The sequence below is a fragment of the Dermacentor albipictus genome, chromosome 1, assembly GCF_038994185.2.
Source record: "Dermacentor albipictus isolate Rhodes 1998 colony chromosome 1, USDA_Dalb.pri_finalv2, whole genome shotgun sequence".
Lineage (NCBI taxonomy): Eukaryota > Metazoa > Arthropoda > Arachnida > Ixodida > Ixodidae > Dermacentor > Dermacentor albipictus.
In genome coordinates this window covers 8313600-8330027 of record NC_091821.1, presented here as the reverse complement: position 1 = coordinate 8330027, position 16428 = coordinate 8313600, and the positions used below count along the sequence as shown (strand labels likewise).

Here is a 16428-nt window from a genome sequence, read left to right as displayed (position 1 = left end):
AGGCCGTCGACAACTCTGTGCATGCGCAGGCCGTCTCTCCTCCGCTCCTCCTCCGTATTCCGCCTCATGCTTGTGCTGCACACTCCACCTGCGCTATCTCCCGCTGCGCTCCGCATTAACTTTGATTCTTCGCAGAGCTCGTTCGCTCGGTTACGCCGACGCTCCCAGCAGTAACGGACGGCTAAGAGTAGCTCTCTAGAATATACATGCCTGCTGCTTTGAATAACGCTTTGCTGGCCACATGCTTTTCCGCGCAGCATTCATTAGCATTTCCACATTGAAATCTATAATGATTCTACTGTGTGTATTAAGAACAGACTAAACGCCACTTGAAGAAACATTCGACAGACAGGCGGACGATGGCAACATAAACGAAGATGCACAACAAACATATTGCCGCCCTTTGTTATGTGTATCCATCCTGCTGCCGTTGTGAAGTTGTTTTAGAGAAACTGATATAACCCAGCTCGAGCTGTGCAATGCAACGAATTCTGAATGACCGCCGAAATGCCGATCGGCGGACTCAGAGGCTCACCAGTCTTCCGCTGCCATCGTATTCGTGGTTGTAGTTGTCCACTTGCAGAAGAAGCGTCTTCCAGTGTTCGTTTACCTCGCGGTAAAACTTGTCAAAGTAACGCTTGGCGCCAGGCCCAGACGTCAGTGCCGGAAGCATGTACATGCACATGATGACGAAGAACGGGGGCACCATAGTCCTGAAGACGGCGTTTGTACGGAGCTTTAGTGACCCGGAGATATTCCTTGTGACGACGTAATTACTCACCTTATGTATCTTCGCACAACGCCAATGACGAAGAGGATCGGTCCACTTCGCTTCTGCTTCTCGACGACGTACGCCAAAAGGAATCCGCTGAAAAAGATGAATATTATCAGGAAATGTCTATTTCTGGTTTGTTATTTTTACAAACTTGCACCACACCCTTAGTAAAGTCTTCGTAAGATGAACATCCGAGGCCTACTGAATATGTTTGTATCACAACATTCTTACGATTCTAGAATTAAGTTCATGCTACGCGCAAATCTAAATTTTTACTTGTTTTCATTGTTTGTTATTTAGTTTATGTTTAAAAAATTCGGTGAGTGCTTTTTACGCTGAATCAGTGGTCTAAGTCCACGAACTCTACACATACACAATCCGCACCTCTTGCGACTGTGAGAATCATACGAGTGGGAAACTTCTATGTGAGGTTGTAAATTATTGCAATACTCATTCGCATACGCCGTGAAGGATGAAATTCTTCAAAAAATAGCATTTACATGCCTAGCTGCGCATTAGGCTTGTAATTTTCTAATCGCTACAATGAAACCAATTCTGATTCGGAATGGTATTGTAGTTTGTGATAAAACCAGGGAAAACGCAGAAGCCTTTTTCAATAATAGAGGTAGAATTTTTAGGCACTAAAGTTTGGGTTTTAGGTACCCATGTATGAGGCACTTGCCCCCGTATTCATAAATGTGACTTATTTTGAAGCCTATGCTTGACTTGGTCAGATCCGGCAGAAGATAACGCCTAACGTGAACGGGCCCATGGTAGGGCAATGGGTATATTGGGCACGTTAACGTCATGCGTTACTCAGAGACGGATTTGACCAAGTCGAGCATGGGTTTCGCGTTTAGGCGCTTTTCTGAACGCTGTGCTTAGTTTCATTTTAGGCACGAGAGGAGCCGAAATATAAGCTATAAGCTGCTTGCAAGTCAGGATCCGCCATATGTACTGAATGTGCGTAGCCCATTTTGACGGTAAGAAAACTGACGCAGCGTTTACTTGTGAGGTCTGAAGGGCAACAACCATATTGTGCAAGGCATTGCTTCGCAGGGTTAGCTGGGATAACGAGAAACCATGTTTTGTCATTCCGAATGCGGCAGCCAACATGCTTCATATACACGGTGTTTCAGCGAACACTTTCATAATTTCTTTAAAATTTCCTGCGACAGCCATCACAACTGTAGTCCGTGAGCTGGTCTACTTGATGAGGCGGATATTACTTTCACAAAAACTTGAAATGCGTACTCTACTAATTAACTAAAGTTCACTAATTAAATGTTTAACTAATCACCTCATGGCACACAATGAAATTTACAAATTCAGCAGGGGAGTTTGCAAGGCGGATCCACTTGAAACGAATTCTGAGGATGACACCAGTTTGGAGACAGTAATTCCCGAACTTCGCGGAGAAATGCATAGGCGTTCCAGTTACTTTTGTCCTTCAATACGTAAAACGGCGTTTTGTTAAGAAATTAAGTGGAACGACAGTGTATTTTTACATTTTTACCACTAGTTTGAGAGCGCATATATCGTAAATGGCATCATCCGCACAATTCTTTTCAAGTAGATATAGCTTGCAGTCTCACGGCTAGAATTTGTAAATTGCAATATGTACCCTAATTTATTTATTTCGAAGATAAATTAGTAACGTTTTGTTATTAAGTCAATTATGCATTGCAATTTTTCGCACAAGTAATATCCGCCTCTTCGTATAGGTCAGCTCATGAACTGGACATGTGGTATCTAACAGAGGCAATTAAAAAAAAATGTTGACAGTGTTCGCTGAACACCCTCTATTTGTTTTCGCACTAAGCAGGTAGCGCATGCTCAAGAGCAAAGCTTTCCAGCTTAGAATGGCGCATCAAGAGGAGCAAGCACGAAAAACGAAAAACAGTTCAGGAAATCTGCTCAACGGTTAATGAAAGATAGAATCTTTGCATGATGAACTAAAGCCACTAAATGCTCCAATAAGAAAAGAAGCGTTTGATAGTGTATGTCTGGAAACCTTCGTAAAAGTTGAAACAGTAAGACATAATTACAAACCAGGCTCTGGTCTCGATGATTAATCCTCTTTGCGCTCCGCATTCGGAGCGAAAAGACGATTCAGCCTACAAGCTTGTTAGCTTGCATGTAGGCTGAGTACGTTTACTGAATACCGACAGAGGGCAATAGAGCATTTTCGTATTTCTTAACGTTTGGCGGTTTCACATGCTCCAAGTCTGGCTGAACCTTTCCATAAATGTTCGAATAGCTGCAGCCACAGAGATTACATGCGATAAGCTGGCGTTATTATTCTGCAGCTGTGTCAGGGCTCGCCGCATGTTCATAAGAACTCTTCCTTACGCGCTCTTTTATATTGCTGTGACTCTATTGTTCCCAATATGAGTCTCTTTTTGACACACGTTGGCGCACAAAAGTACGTATCTGTACATTTAATTAAATAAAAACATGGGGGTGGGCGGAGTGAGGGGCTGAGCTTATCGCTCATCTGTAGCGGAGTTTATATCAACCGTCATCGGCTGGCATGTCTGTACAACCATGCACAATAGGAGCGGAGGCTCCGAAAAAACGGGGCCACGTAACTACCGATTACTACCGATTCACTTCGCGTACTTCCAGCTAGCACACACGCCAGTGTCATCTACAGTCAACAGTAATTTCAAGATGCAGTCTACAGTGAGCGTTTCTAGTTTTGCGCATTTATATGTGAACTCCCCGCCTGCAGTGTTACATGCAGTGCGGGCGCACTGCTGAGGTAGGAGACGTTTGCTGATATTTTTGTCTGGCATTGCTAAATAGTGTCAGGAAATGGTGAAAGGCCCGTAAATGTTCAACAAACGCTGACAACGCCTCCGCTTATTGGAAAGATCTAGAGGTGGGCGCATATCATCTTTCTTGAATAGTAGTAACGCATCGAAGAGTAAGTAGGTTACTCAGCAGAAAAATGCGGGAAGGCCACCGTGTACACCTATTCAAACATCCACCAAACACAGATAAACTTCGATAAATGGTGCGCACAACAACAAGAAGTGGTTGCGGTTCTAATCAGTCCGGTCAAGATATCATTAGCATGGTGCTCAGTTTACGGGAGACTAGGCAGCACATGCCTCAACCTCGGTCGGTTGCACCACATTAGGTCCGTATAACCAGGGGCTCCGATTCCGGTTCTTGCTAGAGGTGATTTTAATGCCCCGTACACCACATGGGGCTATGAAAGTGACTCAAAAAGAGGCAGACAGGTCAACAAAGTCTTCAAGGATTCAAACTTCGTCCTTCTGTGTCATCCAGGCGTCCCTATCATCCCAACAACTCGATCTCATGTACTGGACCTCACTTGGTGGCTTGGTCCTGGATATCCTACGTGGGCGGCTGAGCCAGATGCATGGCGAAGTGACCACTCACCAGTGTTGATCGGTATACATATACATACTGAATACATGAATATGAAGAAACCTAGTCGCAAAATAAGGGTAACCGATTGGGGAAAGGTCCACGACGATGACAGAGCAAATCCATTTGATGCAACAACTGTCATCTCCAACTTACAAACAATCTCACACGACTTGACGATCTACGACAGTAAATAAGGACAAACTGACCCCTGGCCTAAACCTTCTCAACCTATGGGCGCATTGCCGCCAGGCGGAACATGCGGCTAACCGTAACCCTTTGCCACACTAAGCCCGCGCTTTGGCTAACCGCATCTCTGTGCATGCCCCGGGGTACGAAAAGCAACTGTCAAGAAACCGCAGGCGTGATCAGTGTGAGCACCTAGGCTATGGAGCAGGAGACAGGAAATTCTGGCGCGCTTTTCAGGTCATGGAGCGCGGTGGTTATCATGCAGTCCCATGGTAAGGAATCCGACTGGCCCTCAACCTTTGCCCGGAAGATTTTTCCAGGCAAGCAGCTGTCAGTTTTTTTTTCCAAATAATCAGCAACGACCGGCAAATCCTGTATCATTTGATGCGGATGATATTTTGGGTATTACGATGCCTTTCACAAAAGCCGAGATGCTCGCTACAATTGAATGCACAAAGCAGCAATCAACGCCTGGGTATGACTGCCTCCCATATGAGCTTTTCAAGAACTTGGAAGTTGAGGCCATCGACACTTTACTCGAGGTTATGAATACCGAATGAATCGAGGGATCTCTCCCACCTGAGTGGAAACATACTGTAGAGGTACCCATATATACCTAAACAAGGAAAGCCACAGGCAAGCTTTGAAGCTCTCTGGCCAATTTATTTGGCACCAACGATCTACAAATTCTTTGAGCAAATGCTGGCTACCCGGCTTTCGTGGTGGCTCGAACACAGCCATAAATACTATCCAGCTCTGATCGGATTCAGGCCGTACTTAGGTATGGAAGATGGCCCAGCTATACTAGCAGATGAGGTCCTGCACATCTCACCTTACGCTCATTTGGTGCGCACTATGGTGGCTACTGACATAGACAAAGCGTACGATTATGTGAATCACGACACCATTCTATGAAACATGGAAATGCTCGGCTTGCCGCTTCAGTTGAAGAGACTAGTACACTCCCTCTTAACCCGCCAAACAGTTTCTATTCGTGTAGACGGGCAGCAATTCGGTACTGTTCCATCAAACCGTGAGTCACTACAAGGCTCCGTTCTGGCACCGTTATTATTTAATATGGCCTTCATGTCTATTGCGTGTAAACTACAGGACGTTGAATTATCAGATATGCTATTGATGTCGACGACGTCGCTTTATAGCCCACTCACAGGAACTTGAGATACAATGCAAACAACTTGATAAATGCCTTGATGTATTATACGAGTACGTTCAGTCCGCTGGACTCCCTATATCGATACAGAAATCTCGCTATAAAGACATTGCGAAAAAAAACGGGCAGAAAGTCAGTTTGCGATGGCGACTTCCATCATAAGATTCGCTCATCGCTGATTCCTGGAACTGGTGAGCTGCGAATTCTTGGCCTGGAAGTTAACCAGTAGGGGTCTAGTGAGAAGTGGATGTAGAAGATAAGCAAAACATCAGCAGAAAGAGTTCATCTGTTTCCCAGAATTGCGCCACGGAGTGGAGGGGCTCACACTCACGTGACCCGTTCCCTCGTGCGCTCCGTCTTGCAGCTCATTCGCAGTTCCTGTGTCTGACTGCTCAACAGTGGGACGTGAGAGCCATAATAGCAATTACGGCCCTTCCTCGTAATACCAACGCAACAAGAGCACGCACTGCTTAACGCCATTCCTGAGCTCCTTGAGCAGCGATAGCAATCATGAAAGCTCAAAAGATACCACGTACTGACAGTTTCGGTGCTCTATTCTTATTTCTATGGAGATTGTGCCTTATACCTGTGTCACACTGGCACATTTGAAAGGCCTTCCAGTCGATGGCCTTCGAAATGCCACAACTCTATCGACTCAAAGGAGTTGTCCCGCTGCTACACGGCACTTTTGAAAGGCCATTGAGTGGTTCCGGCGTTTCTCGCCAAATTGCTATGGCGCTGCTGATCATTATTTTCGTTTTCATGTCAAGAAAAGTTAAACAATATAAAAACCACTTAAAAGCACTATAATTTCTTTTATGCTGGTTTATACATTAAAAATTGTTTATTCATTGCCATACATATTGTAACGCACAATTGAGTGATGGTACTTTAATCGCTTTACCTTGGGCGAACTTGTGCCCGACACACAGCTAAACAAGAGCTTCACAGGAGCGTCCGCAGTCTTTTCGCAAGAGACCCGCACGTCTTCTTCTTCGCTCGTGTCCCGCGCTCATGACACGCTGCTCCGATTGCGCGTGCCTTGCGAGCCCGTGTTGCCCGCTTCACTGCCGCTATCTTTCGCAGGTAGCAGTAAACAACTGCACGAACGCAGGAGGCGGCTGGCGCGCGTAATTCGAAATCATCTTGTGCCATTGTCCCCCTTCCAAGAGTGCATCGTCCCGATGCTCATACAGAGGGCGGTGATTTCTAGGCTGTCATGATTTCGCAACGCTTGTAGGCGGAAGCAGTTATTGCCTGTCGTAGTACGGTTTCATTCTGACGACGTGGACGATTTCTGTGCGATGCCGCTGTCGTGATGAGGTTACTTGACCTTCTGGAGCAACTTCGTAGTTCAACGGACTAATTCGGCAAATTATCCTATACGGGCCGAAGTAACGACGAAGAAGCTTCTCGGATAGGCCGCGCATCCGTACGGGAGTCCACACCCATACTTTGTCTCCAGGTGCATACTGGACGTCTCTGCGTCGCACGTTGTATCGGTCCGCGTCGGTTTGCTGTTGCTGCTGGATGCGGTGTCGCGCCAGCTGCCGTGCTTCTTCAGCTCTTTGTGTGAAGTCGCTGACGTCATTGTCATTTTCGGAGGTCTCATCTACTGGTAGCATTGCATCTAAGGTTGTGGTGACGGTCCCGCCAAAAACAAGTTGGAAAGGTGTCATTTGAGTCGTCTCTTGCACAGCGGTATTGTACGCGAACGTTGCGTACGGTAGTATCCTGTCCCATGTTCGGTGCTCCATGTCCACGTATATTGACAGCATATCAGTCAGCGTTCTGTTGAGCCGCTCAGTCAGTCCATTTGTCTGCGGATGATATGGCGTGGTTTTGCGGTGACTGGTGTGCGTCAATTTCATAATGGACTGTGTCAAGCGGGCAGTAAATATGGTTCCTCGGTCCGTGATGAGGACTTTAGGGGCGCCGTGCCGTAGGACTATGTTAGTGACAAAAAAATCAGCTACTTCACTGGCCGTTCCCTTGACAAGAGACCCTGTCTCGGCATATCGAGTTAGGTAGTCAGTTGCAACTACGATCCAACGCTTTCCTGATGACGATGTGGGAAAGGGGCCAAGTAAGTCCATTCCCACTTGTGCGAATGGAGTTTCCGGTGGCTGTATCGGTTGTAGGAGACCTGCTGGCTTGAATGGTGGTATTTTACGTCTTTGACAGTCCCGGCAGGTTCTTACGTAGTGCTGCACAGAATTCAATAACTTTGGCCAGTAATACTTCATGCGGATGCGTGCGAATGTTCTGCTCACTGCTAAATGTCCTGCTGCTGGCTCGTCGTGGCATGCTTCCAATATCTCGAGTCGTAACTTTGAAGGTACGACGAGCAGAAATGTCTCTGCACTATGTTCGAAATTTCGTTTGTACAGGACATTATTTCTCAGGACGAACGACGACAAGCTGCGGACAAAAGCTCGTGGAATGTCGACAGGATGTCCTTCTAGGTAATCAATGAGCAGGCGTAACTCCGTCGGATCGCTGATGCTGAGCCATTTGTGATGATGTTACAGCTCCTAGGAAAGGGTAATCCTGTTCATTTTCCCTAAGCGTAGATTCCGTGTATTCAATCGGGGCACGGGACAAGCAATCTGCATCACTGTGCTTGTGAGCGGACTTGTATACGACCGTTATATCGTATTCCTGCAGCCGTAGACTCCACCTTGCCAGCCGTCCAGATGGGTCTTTGAGATTCGCCAGCCAGCACAACGAATGATGGTCGCTGATAGCTCGGAATGGTCGGCCATATAAGTATGGTCTAAACTTGCTGATGGCCCATATCACCGCGAGGCATTCTTTTTCTGTCGCTGAGTAGTTCACCTCAGCCTTCGAAAGTGTTCGACTGGCATACGCAATGACTCGTTCCTCTCCGTTTTGCCACTGAATGAGGACGGCACCGAGACCTAAATTGCTTGCGTCTGTGTGAATATCAGTGTCGGCTTCCTCGTCGAAATGAGCGAGAACTGGGTGGTTCTGAAGACGCTTTCGGAGCTCATTGAAAGCATTCTCCTGCTCATTCAACCAGACGAAAGGCGCGTCTTCCTTTGTTAGCCGCGTTAGTGGTTCGGCGATCCTTGAAAAATTTTTCACAAAGCGTCTGTAGTAGGCGCAAAGTCCTAAGAATCGCCTAACAGCCTTTTTGTCGGTTGGTTTCGGAAATTTCTCCACTGCCGCAGTCTTCTCAGGGTCCGGGCGAATGCCTTCTGAACTGACGACATGGCCGAGGAAAAGAAGCTCGCGAAAGCCAAAATGACATTTCTGCGGTTTTATCGTCAGACCTGCTGACGTAATCGCTTCCATCACAGCCCGCAGACGTTCTACATGCTGCTCGAAGGTGGTAGAAAAAACCACGACATCGTCAAGATAAACGAGACAGGTTTGCCATTTCAGACCGGTGAGCACAGTGTCCATCATCCGCTGAAATGTGGCAGGTGCGGAACAAAGGCCGAATGGGAGCACTTTGAACTCGTACAGACCGTCTGGCGTCACAAACGCCGTCTTTTCACGATCTCGTTCGTCCACTTCTATCTGCCAGTAGCCGCTTTTGAGGTCCAGGGAGGAAAATAATTTGGCATCTCGTAGTCTATCTAGAGTGTCATCGATTCTTGGAAGTGGGTACACATCCCGCTTTGTGACGGCGTTCAGCTTTCGGTAATCAATGCAGAAGCGCAAGGTTTGATCCTTTTTCTTTACAAGTACCACAGGCGACGCCCACGGACTTGCCGACGGCTGAATTACGTCGTCTTCAAGCATTTCCTTAACTTGACTTTGTATCGCGTTTTGAAGTAATGGACCGAGGCGACTTGTTGCTGAACAAAGAATGACCAACTGGTCGTTTATTCATACGCTTATGTACTTGCGTAGGCAGCGAGGGAAAGGAGAGCCAGGGAAAGAAGTGGCAAACGATATCGGCGCACATGCGCGATAGCCCATTTTGATACATCTTTTCTTCATACAATTGGAAGACTTGCTTGTCTTCACACAAACACACACACACACAAAAAAAACAAGCTAGCAGACTTGACGAAAGTTTTCGTCGTAGCAGAGACGCTTCGGCTCCCTCCGGGATCTGGTAGACCGACGAATTGTTGACAGTGCGGATGGGTTTCCCGGTGTGTCTTCTTGCCCGGCTGAGTCAGGAGCCCCGGTCATTTGCCGGCTTGAGCAGCGGTCGGCTGCCGCAGTGTCACCTGCGTCGTTTACCGGTTCAAAATCTTCGATCGGTTGTAATAAGTCATTCGGTTCCGGCTCAGTGTCTTCCCGGCTACTCTCGTAGTCGTTCACGTTTGCGCAGTGCTCGTCTGTTCGCCGCAAATGCTGTCGATTGCGCCTCAGCCGCTGGTCGTTCTCAGTTCGGACCATATACGAACGTGGCGCTGCTTCTTTAAGCACTGTTGCTTTGCGTGACCAGTTCCCATTTTTTATCCGAACGACGTTTCCTGCTTCAAGAGGCGATAGCGGCTTGCCCCGCAATGATTGCCGATGTTTTGATACAGGGCATGCCCCATCAGTGTTGAACTCGGGAACAGTTGTCCGAAGACGACGACCTTGCAGCAACTCTCCGGGAGACCGTCCATCTTCTAAGGGGGAAGATCGATAAGCCAAAAGGCCCAACCAGAAATCCTCACGGCACTCCGTAGCTTTCTTGAGAATTCTTTTAACAATCTGTACCCCCTTTTCGGCTAGGCCGTTTGAGCGCGGAAAATTAGGGCTGGATGTTATATGTTCGAAGTCGTACCGTCTTGCGAAAGCCGCGAAGTCACTTGAAGCGAACTGGGGCCCGTTGTCAGTGCAAACTTGCGCAGGAATGCCATAGCGAGAGAATATGGCAGATATCTTAGAAATGGTTTCCATCGCTGTTGTGCCCACCAACCTTTCAACCTCTGGGAAGTTCGAGTGGTCGTCATACACTACCACGTACGAGTGCCCTGCGTATTGGAACAGGTCAATTCCGACACGGTGCCATGGTAGTTCCGGTGTAGGCCGTAGCAGCAGAGGCTCGCTCGGTTGGCTGTAGGCGTATTTCTGACACACATGGCACGTTCGTACCAGGTTCTCAATATCACTGCCGAGTCCTGGCCAAAAAACTAGCCTACGTGCCCTGGCCTTGCATTTGTTCTGTCCCAAGTGACCCTCGTGTATCCGCCGCAGAATTTCGGCCCTCATGGTTTTTGGTATGACAATCTTGCTTCCTTTTAGCAGTATGCCATCCACTGCCGCCAACTCAGATGTGAACGGCTTAAGTTCCCCTTGAATGGTCGCACCAGTGTTTAGTTGTTCTATAACGCTGCTTAAATACGGATCTGTGCGAGTTTCTTCTTCCAGTCGTTGCTTTGTTCTTGTGCTTACAAGGCTTGAGACCACTTGAACTGCGTGGATATCCACGTCTTCCGTTTCTTCAGCGCACCCAGGCAGCGTGGCAGCACGGGACAGCATATCTGCGAGCAGCAAGTCTTTCCCAGGGATGAATTGCAAGACATAGTCATATTTGAAGAGACGGATGAAAAATCGCTGCAGCCTTGGTGGCATGTCCACAACACTTTTTTGAGCGATAGCAATCAGTGGCCTGTGATCAGTTTCGACCAGGATCCTGCGACCATACACAAACTGATGAAACTTTTCGCACGCAAAAACTATAGCGAGCGCCTCCTTTTCGATTTGAGCATACCGCGTTTCACTCTCACTCAGAACCCGCGATGCGTACGTGACGGGACGCCAGTCGTTTCCGTGCTTTTGCAATAAGGCGGCACCAATGCCGGTTCCCGAGGCGTCTGCCGTTACCTTCGTTTCTTTCTTTGAATCGAAGAGTGCTAGAAGCGGTGGGTGTATCAGTGCTTCGCAGATCTGAGCCCATTCCTGCGCGTGCGCTGATGTCCATTCAAACACCACGCTTTCCTTCATAAGGCCACGAAGTAATGACGTCTTTTCACTGAGTGAGGGTACATATTTGCGAAAGTAATTCACGACGCCCAACATTCTTCGAACCGCCTGCTTATCCTTCGGAGGTGGTATGGCGTGTATGCTCTCAATTAAGTCTGGGCTGGGACGGACACCATTTTTGCTGATCACATCACCAAGAAATCTCACCTGTGTCACGCAAAATACACATTTTTTTTTCATTAAACGTCAGCCCAGCTTGCTCCGCTCGCTTCAGTACGGCTCGAAGCCTTTCATTATGCTGCTCTGTCGCGTCACCCCAGACCAGTATGTCGTCAATGTATACGCGTACTCCTGTCAGGCCTTCGAATATCTCTGTTAATGTCTTCTGGAAGACCTCGCTCGCTGAAGAGATTCCAAACGGCAGCCTTAAAAACCTGTAGCGCCCAAAGGGCGTTGCGAAAGTGCACATGCGTGAAGTAGCATCATCCAATGGTATCTGATGGAAACCAGCGTTTGCGTCAAGCCGAGAAAAGTAATTTGCGCCCGATATTTCGCTTTCAATGTCTTCCCGGGATGGCATCGGGTAATGTTCCCGCATTATGCTTTTGTTTATGGCCCTTGGATCCAAACATATGCGAAGCCGGCCGTCCTTTTTTCTTACAACTAAAGGGCTTACCCAATAATAATAATAATAATATTTGGGGTTTTACGTGCCAAAACCACTTTCTGATTATGAGGCACGCCGTAGTGGAGGACTCCGGAAATTTTGACCACCTGGGGTTCTTTAACGTGCACCTAAATCTAAGTACACGGGTGTTTTCGCATTTCGCCCCCATCGAAATGCGGCCGCCGTGGCCGGGATTCGATCCCGCGACCTCGTGCTCAGCAGCCCAACACCATAGCCACTGAGCAACCACGGCGGGTAAAGGGCTTACCCAGTCGGTAGGCTCGTCCACTTTCGCAATGATAGAGGCCCCTTCCATGCGGTTCAGTTCTTCGCGAAGCGGTTCCTTCATCGCCAACGGTACCCTTCGGGCAGGCTGCACCACTGGAACGGCATCCCGTCGCAGTACCATCTTGTACAGTCGCTTTACGCAGCCGGTTCCGCGAAATAGGTGGGGAAAAGCCAGCTGGGGAGCGCCTTCGCTCGAGTCTACTGCATTCACTGTTTGAATCAGTCCGAATTCCCGACATGCTTTGAGACCAATGATGGCATGGCGACCTTTCTTCACAATAAAAAATGTAACGTCACGTTCTTGGCCGTTTATGCTCAGGACTTCTGTTGAGACTCCCACATGCTTGATAATGCTTCCGTTATATGCCGTTAAAACTGCTGTGCTTTTTCTTGGCTCCATTGCTCGATTGGCACGCCTGAACACAGACAGAGGTAGTAGGTTGGCTTGCGAGCCAGTGTCTACTTTAAATCGCAGTTCTTGGCCGGCTATCTTCCCGCGAACTGTCCAATCTGCTCCCGCGCCGTCAGTTATGCCGCACACGCCGATATTCAAGATATCGAAGTTATCATCGGCCTTTTGTGCTTCGTCGACTTCGTTTATCTGGCGTCTTCTGCAATATGCCGCGAAGTGGTTCTTTTTCTTGCATGCGTAGCAAAACTTTCCGCGAGCCGGACATTCTTCTGGCGCATGAGTTCTTCCGCATTGACGGCATCGATATTGTTTTTTGCTGTCTCGTTCAGTTTCTCTCGTGTACTCTACTTGCAGCCTTTCCTTCGACCATGATGCATTTTGCTGCGCAGAAACTTCGGCTGCTTTGCACATTTGCTCAGCTCTCTGCAAGCTAAGGTCCTTCTCGCCAAGTAACCTCTGCCTGAGCTTTTTATCGTTGATGCCAAAGACCACTTGGTCCCTTATCATGGATGGTTCAAGCTCTCCAAAGTTGCAGAGTTTCGCTTGCTTCTTGAGATCCCGCAAAAAGCTTTCAAATGGTTCTGCCTCGTCCTGCACTCGAAGGCGGAAAACGTGCCTTTCATAAACCTCATTTCCTTCGGGGAGACAGTACTCTTCAAACTTCCTGACCAAAGTTTGATAATCTTCTTTGTCCTCACCTTCGGCAAACACGAAGTTGTTGTACACGTCCAAGGCATCATCACCTGCGGTTCTGAGAAGTATTGCCGCTTTTACGGCTTCCTTCCTTGGCTTGTCTGACGACGTCGCTGTGATGTAGAGTTCCAACTTCTGCTTAAACAGTAGCCAGTTTCTTCTCAAGTTTCCAGAAAGCTGCAACGGCTCCGGGGGCTTGACGGCGTCCATTCTGCTGCCGCGACAAACACTTCTGACACCATGTATCGCGTTTTGAAGTAATGGACCGAGGCGACTTGTTGCTGAACAAAGAATGACCAACTGGTCGTTTATTCATACGCTTATGTACTTGCGTAGGCAGCGAGGGAAAGGAGAGCCAGGGAAAGAAGTGGCAAACGATATCGGCGCACATGCGCGATAGCCCATTCTGATACAGACTTCCGATGGCTTCCCTCTCTTTTGGTGACACTCGGTAGGGATGCTGGCAAATAGGCCTCACTGATTCGTCAACAATTATCCGATGTTTGGCAATAGATGTCCGCCGGACTTTGGATGACACTGAAAAACATTCGGCAAATTCTCTTACGAGGGTCTCTATTTGCTCCTTCTGTCTGGGCGATAGGCCTGGTTCGATGTCGATGGCTGCAAGGACAGAATCCACATCTTGAAAATTCGATGGTGAAGACTCCGGAACGCTGAGATCTGTAACTTGGACGAAGTTAGTAAGGGTGGCAACAACGGTTCCCTTCGCGACATGTTGCACCTCATTCCCAAAATTAGTGAGGAAAACGTTGGCACATCCGCCACGCAGCTGAACAAGGCCTCTTGCCATGCAGATCCCCTTTTCGAGTAGGAGACTGGTGTTGCTGTCTGCAATTCCTTCGTAGTCGCTGAACGCGTCGCTTCTGACTGTGACGGCTACGCTGGATCTCGGAGGAAGCATCACGTCGTCATCGGCAATGTAAATGGCGTCGAATTTTTCTTCAGTGTTGAATGCTGCGACAGCGTGCTTGGTTGAGAAGGAAACACATGATTCCCGCAAGTTGATTATAGCGCCATTATCCTGCAAGAAGTCCATGCCAATAATCAAGTCTCTTGAGCACTCGGAAAGCACGATTAAGCTGGCGACGTACGTGAAGCCTCGTATTCCTATTCTAGCCGTACACTTGCCCGTCGGGTCGATGAGGTGTCCTCCTGCTGTGCGAACTTGTGGCCCTTTCCAAGGAGTCAGCACTTTCTTCAGTTTCCTGGCGAGCTCACTACTTACTACCGAGTAATCTGCACCTGTATTCACTAATGCGTCTACTTCGTAACCGTCAACAAACACACGTAAATCGGAAGCAACGTCACTCTTACGGCACTGGTTTCTGAGTCCCTCGTCGTCGCTCGGAGTCATCGATGGAGGTTCTTCTCTTTTCGCGTCGGCAGCGACCTTACCTCCCGAGGTCGCTGACTCTAGTTTTCCCGACGCGGGCTCTGTGAACGGCGTCTTGGAGAGCTTGAAGACGGGTGGGGGCTCGGTGACCGATGCCTCAACGGCGCTGTTGACCGAGGTTGGTGTTGCTGGTACGCGTATGGGGAGCTTTGACGAGTGGACAGGTACTCTTCGATTTCCAAGGGACGCTCACCATTTCGAGGGCAAGGTGCGTTCACCGGAAAACCGCGAAGCCCTGCCTGACGATAGTGGCACATTCTGTACAGGTGGCCAGCCTCACCGCAATGGTAGCAGAGGGGTATTCGGTCAGGAGTTCGCCATACATCGGCCTTCCTGAATCTTCTCTCGGGTGGCGGCAGCGTAGTACGAGGCATCGAGCTATTCATAGCGGAAGTGGCTGCGACGTCAGCACGTCCGGGAGTTTGCCTCAGCACATCGGCATATGAGAGGGTCGGCTGGCGCAGGAGTGGCGCTTGGGGCTGCGCACTAAGCTGTGGTTCCCGGACCACCTGTCTGACTTCTTCGCGAACGAGGTCTGCCAGCGAAGAGGGCGTTGGAACGTTCTGGTCAAACCGTAGCCTCTGAAGCTCTTCGCGCACTACGGATCGCACGAGCTCTCGCATGACCTCCACGCTGTTTCCGAAGACGGCCGGAAATGCGTCCACAGAGGTGATGTTCATCTCCCGGTTGTACATCCTTGATCGCTGTTGCAACGTGCTTTCCATAGTCGTCGCCTCTGAACGAAACTCAGCGACGGTGTGCGGCGGGCTCCGAACCAACCCTGCGAACAGTTCCTGTTTTACGCCCCGCATTAGATGGCGTAGTTTCTTGTCCTCGCTCATGTTCGGATCCGCTCGGCGGAATAGGCGGGACATGTCTTCTACATACATGGCCACGCTTTCGTTGTTGCGCTGGTTTCTAGCTTGCAGGGCAGCTTCGGCCCTCTCCCTGCGGTCGGTACTCGGATAGGTTGTCAGCAACTCCCGTCGAAAAGCATCCCAAGACACAAATGTCTCTTCGTGGTTTTCGAACCATGTTCGTGCGCTGTCCTCTAATGCGAAGTAAACGTTTCGTAGCTTGCGCTCTCCGCTCCATCCATTGAACTCAGCCACGCGCTCAAAGCGTTCCAGCCAGTCCTCTGCGTCTTCAAATGTGTCGCCGTGGAAAGGTTCTGGCGTCATTGGCGAGTTGACTACGATATGAGTTGGCGTGGTTTGAGTGGTCATCTCGATAGCGTTTCCGCTAGAAGATGCTGACGCACCGATAGAATCCGGCAAAGGGCAGAACTCAGGGGGCTCACCACGTAGGCGACGACTGCTGCGTTGGTGAACAGGCGTCAATTCGATGGGTCCAAGTTGCCGTGAGTCCAGGCTCCTTTCCCTGACTTGAGAAGGGCTTAAAATCATACCCCGCACCTCCACCAGATTTGTAACGCACAATTGAGTGATGGTACTTTAATCGCTTTACCTTGGGCGAACTTGTGCCCGACACACAGCTAAACAAGAGCTTCACAGGAGCGTCC

The 16428-nt window shown here is 48.9% G+C and overlaps 1 protein-coding gene across 2 annotated transcripts in view; it reads right to left on the bottom strand.

Annotated features, from left to right (window-relative positions):
* Positions 1–16074, bottom strand: part of LOC135897365 (nose resistant to fluoxetine protein 6-like) — a 58370-nt gene extending 42296 nt beyond the window's left edge. Inside the window, exons 1-3 of one of the 2 annotated variants that reach the window (XM_065425974.2) lie at positions 12368–16074; positions 782–868; positions 536–713 (exon numbers count right to left, since the gene is read on the bottom strand). In XM_065425974.2, coding sequence (XP_065282046.1) covers positions 536–709 — 174 coding nt within the window. In that variant the 5' untranslated portion in view covers positions 710–713; positions 782–868; positions 12368–16074. The remainder of the gene's footprint in view (positions 1–535; positions 714–781; positions 869–12367) is intronic. The other variant, XM_065425973.2, reaches the window with a different exon arrangement.
* Positions 16075–16428: the final 354 nt, after the last annotated feature.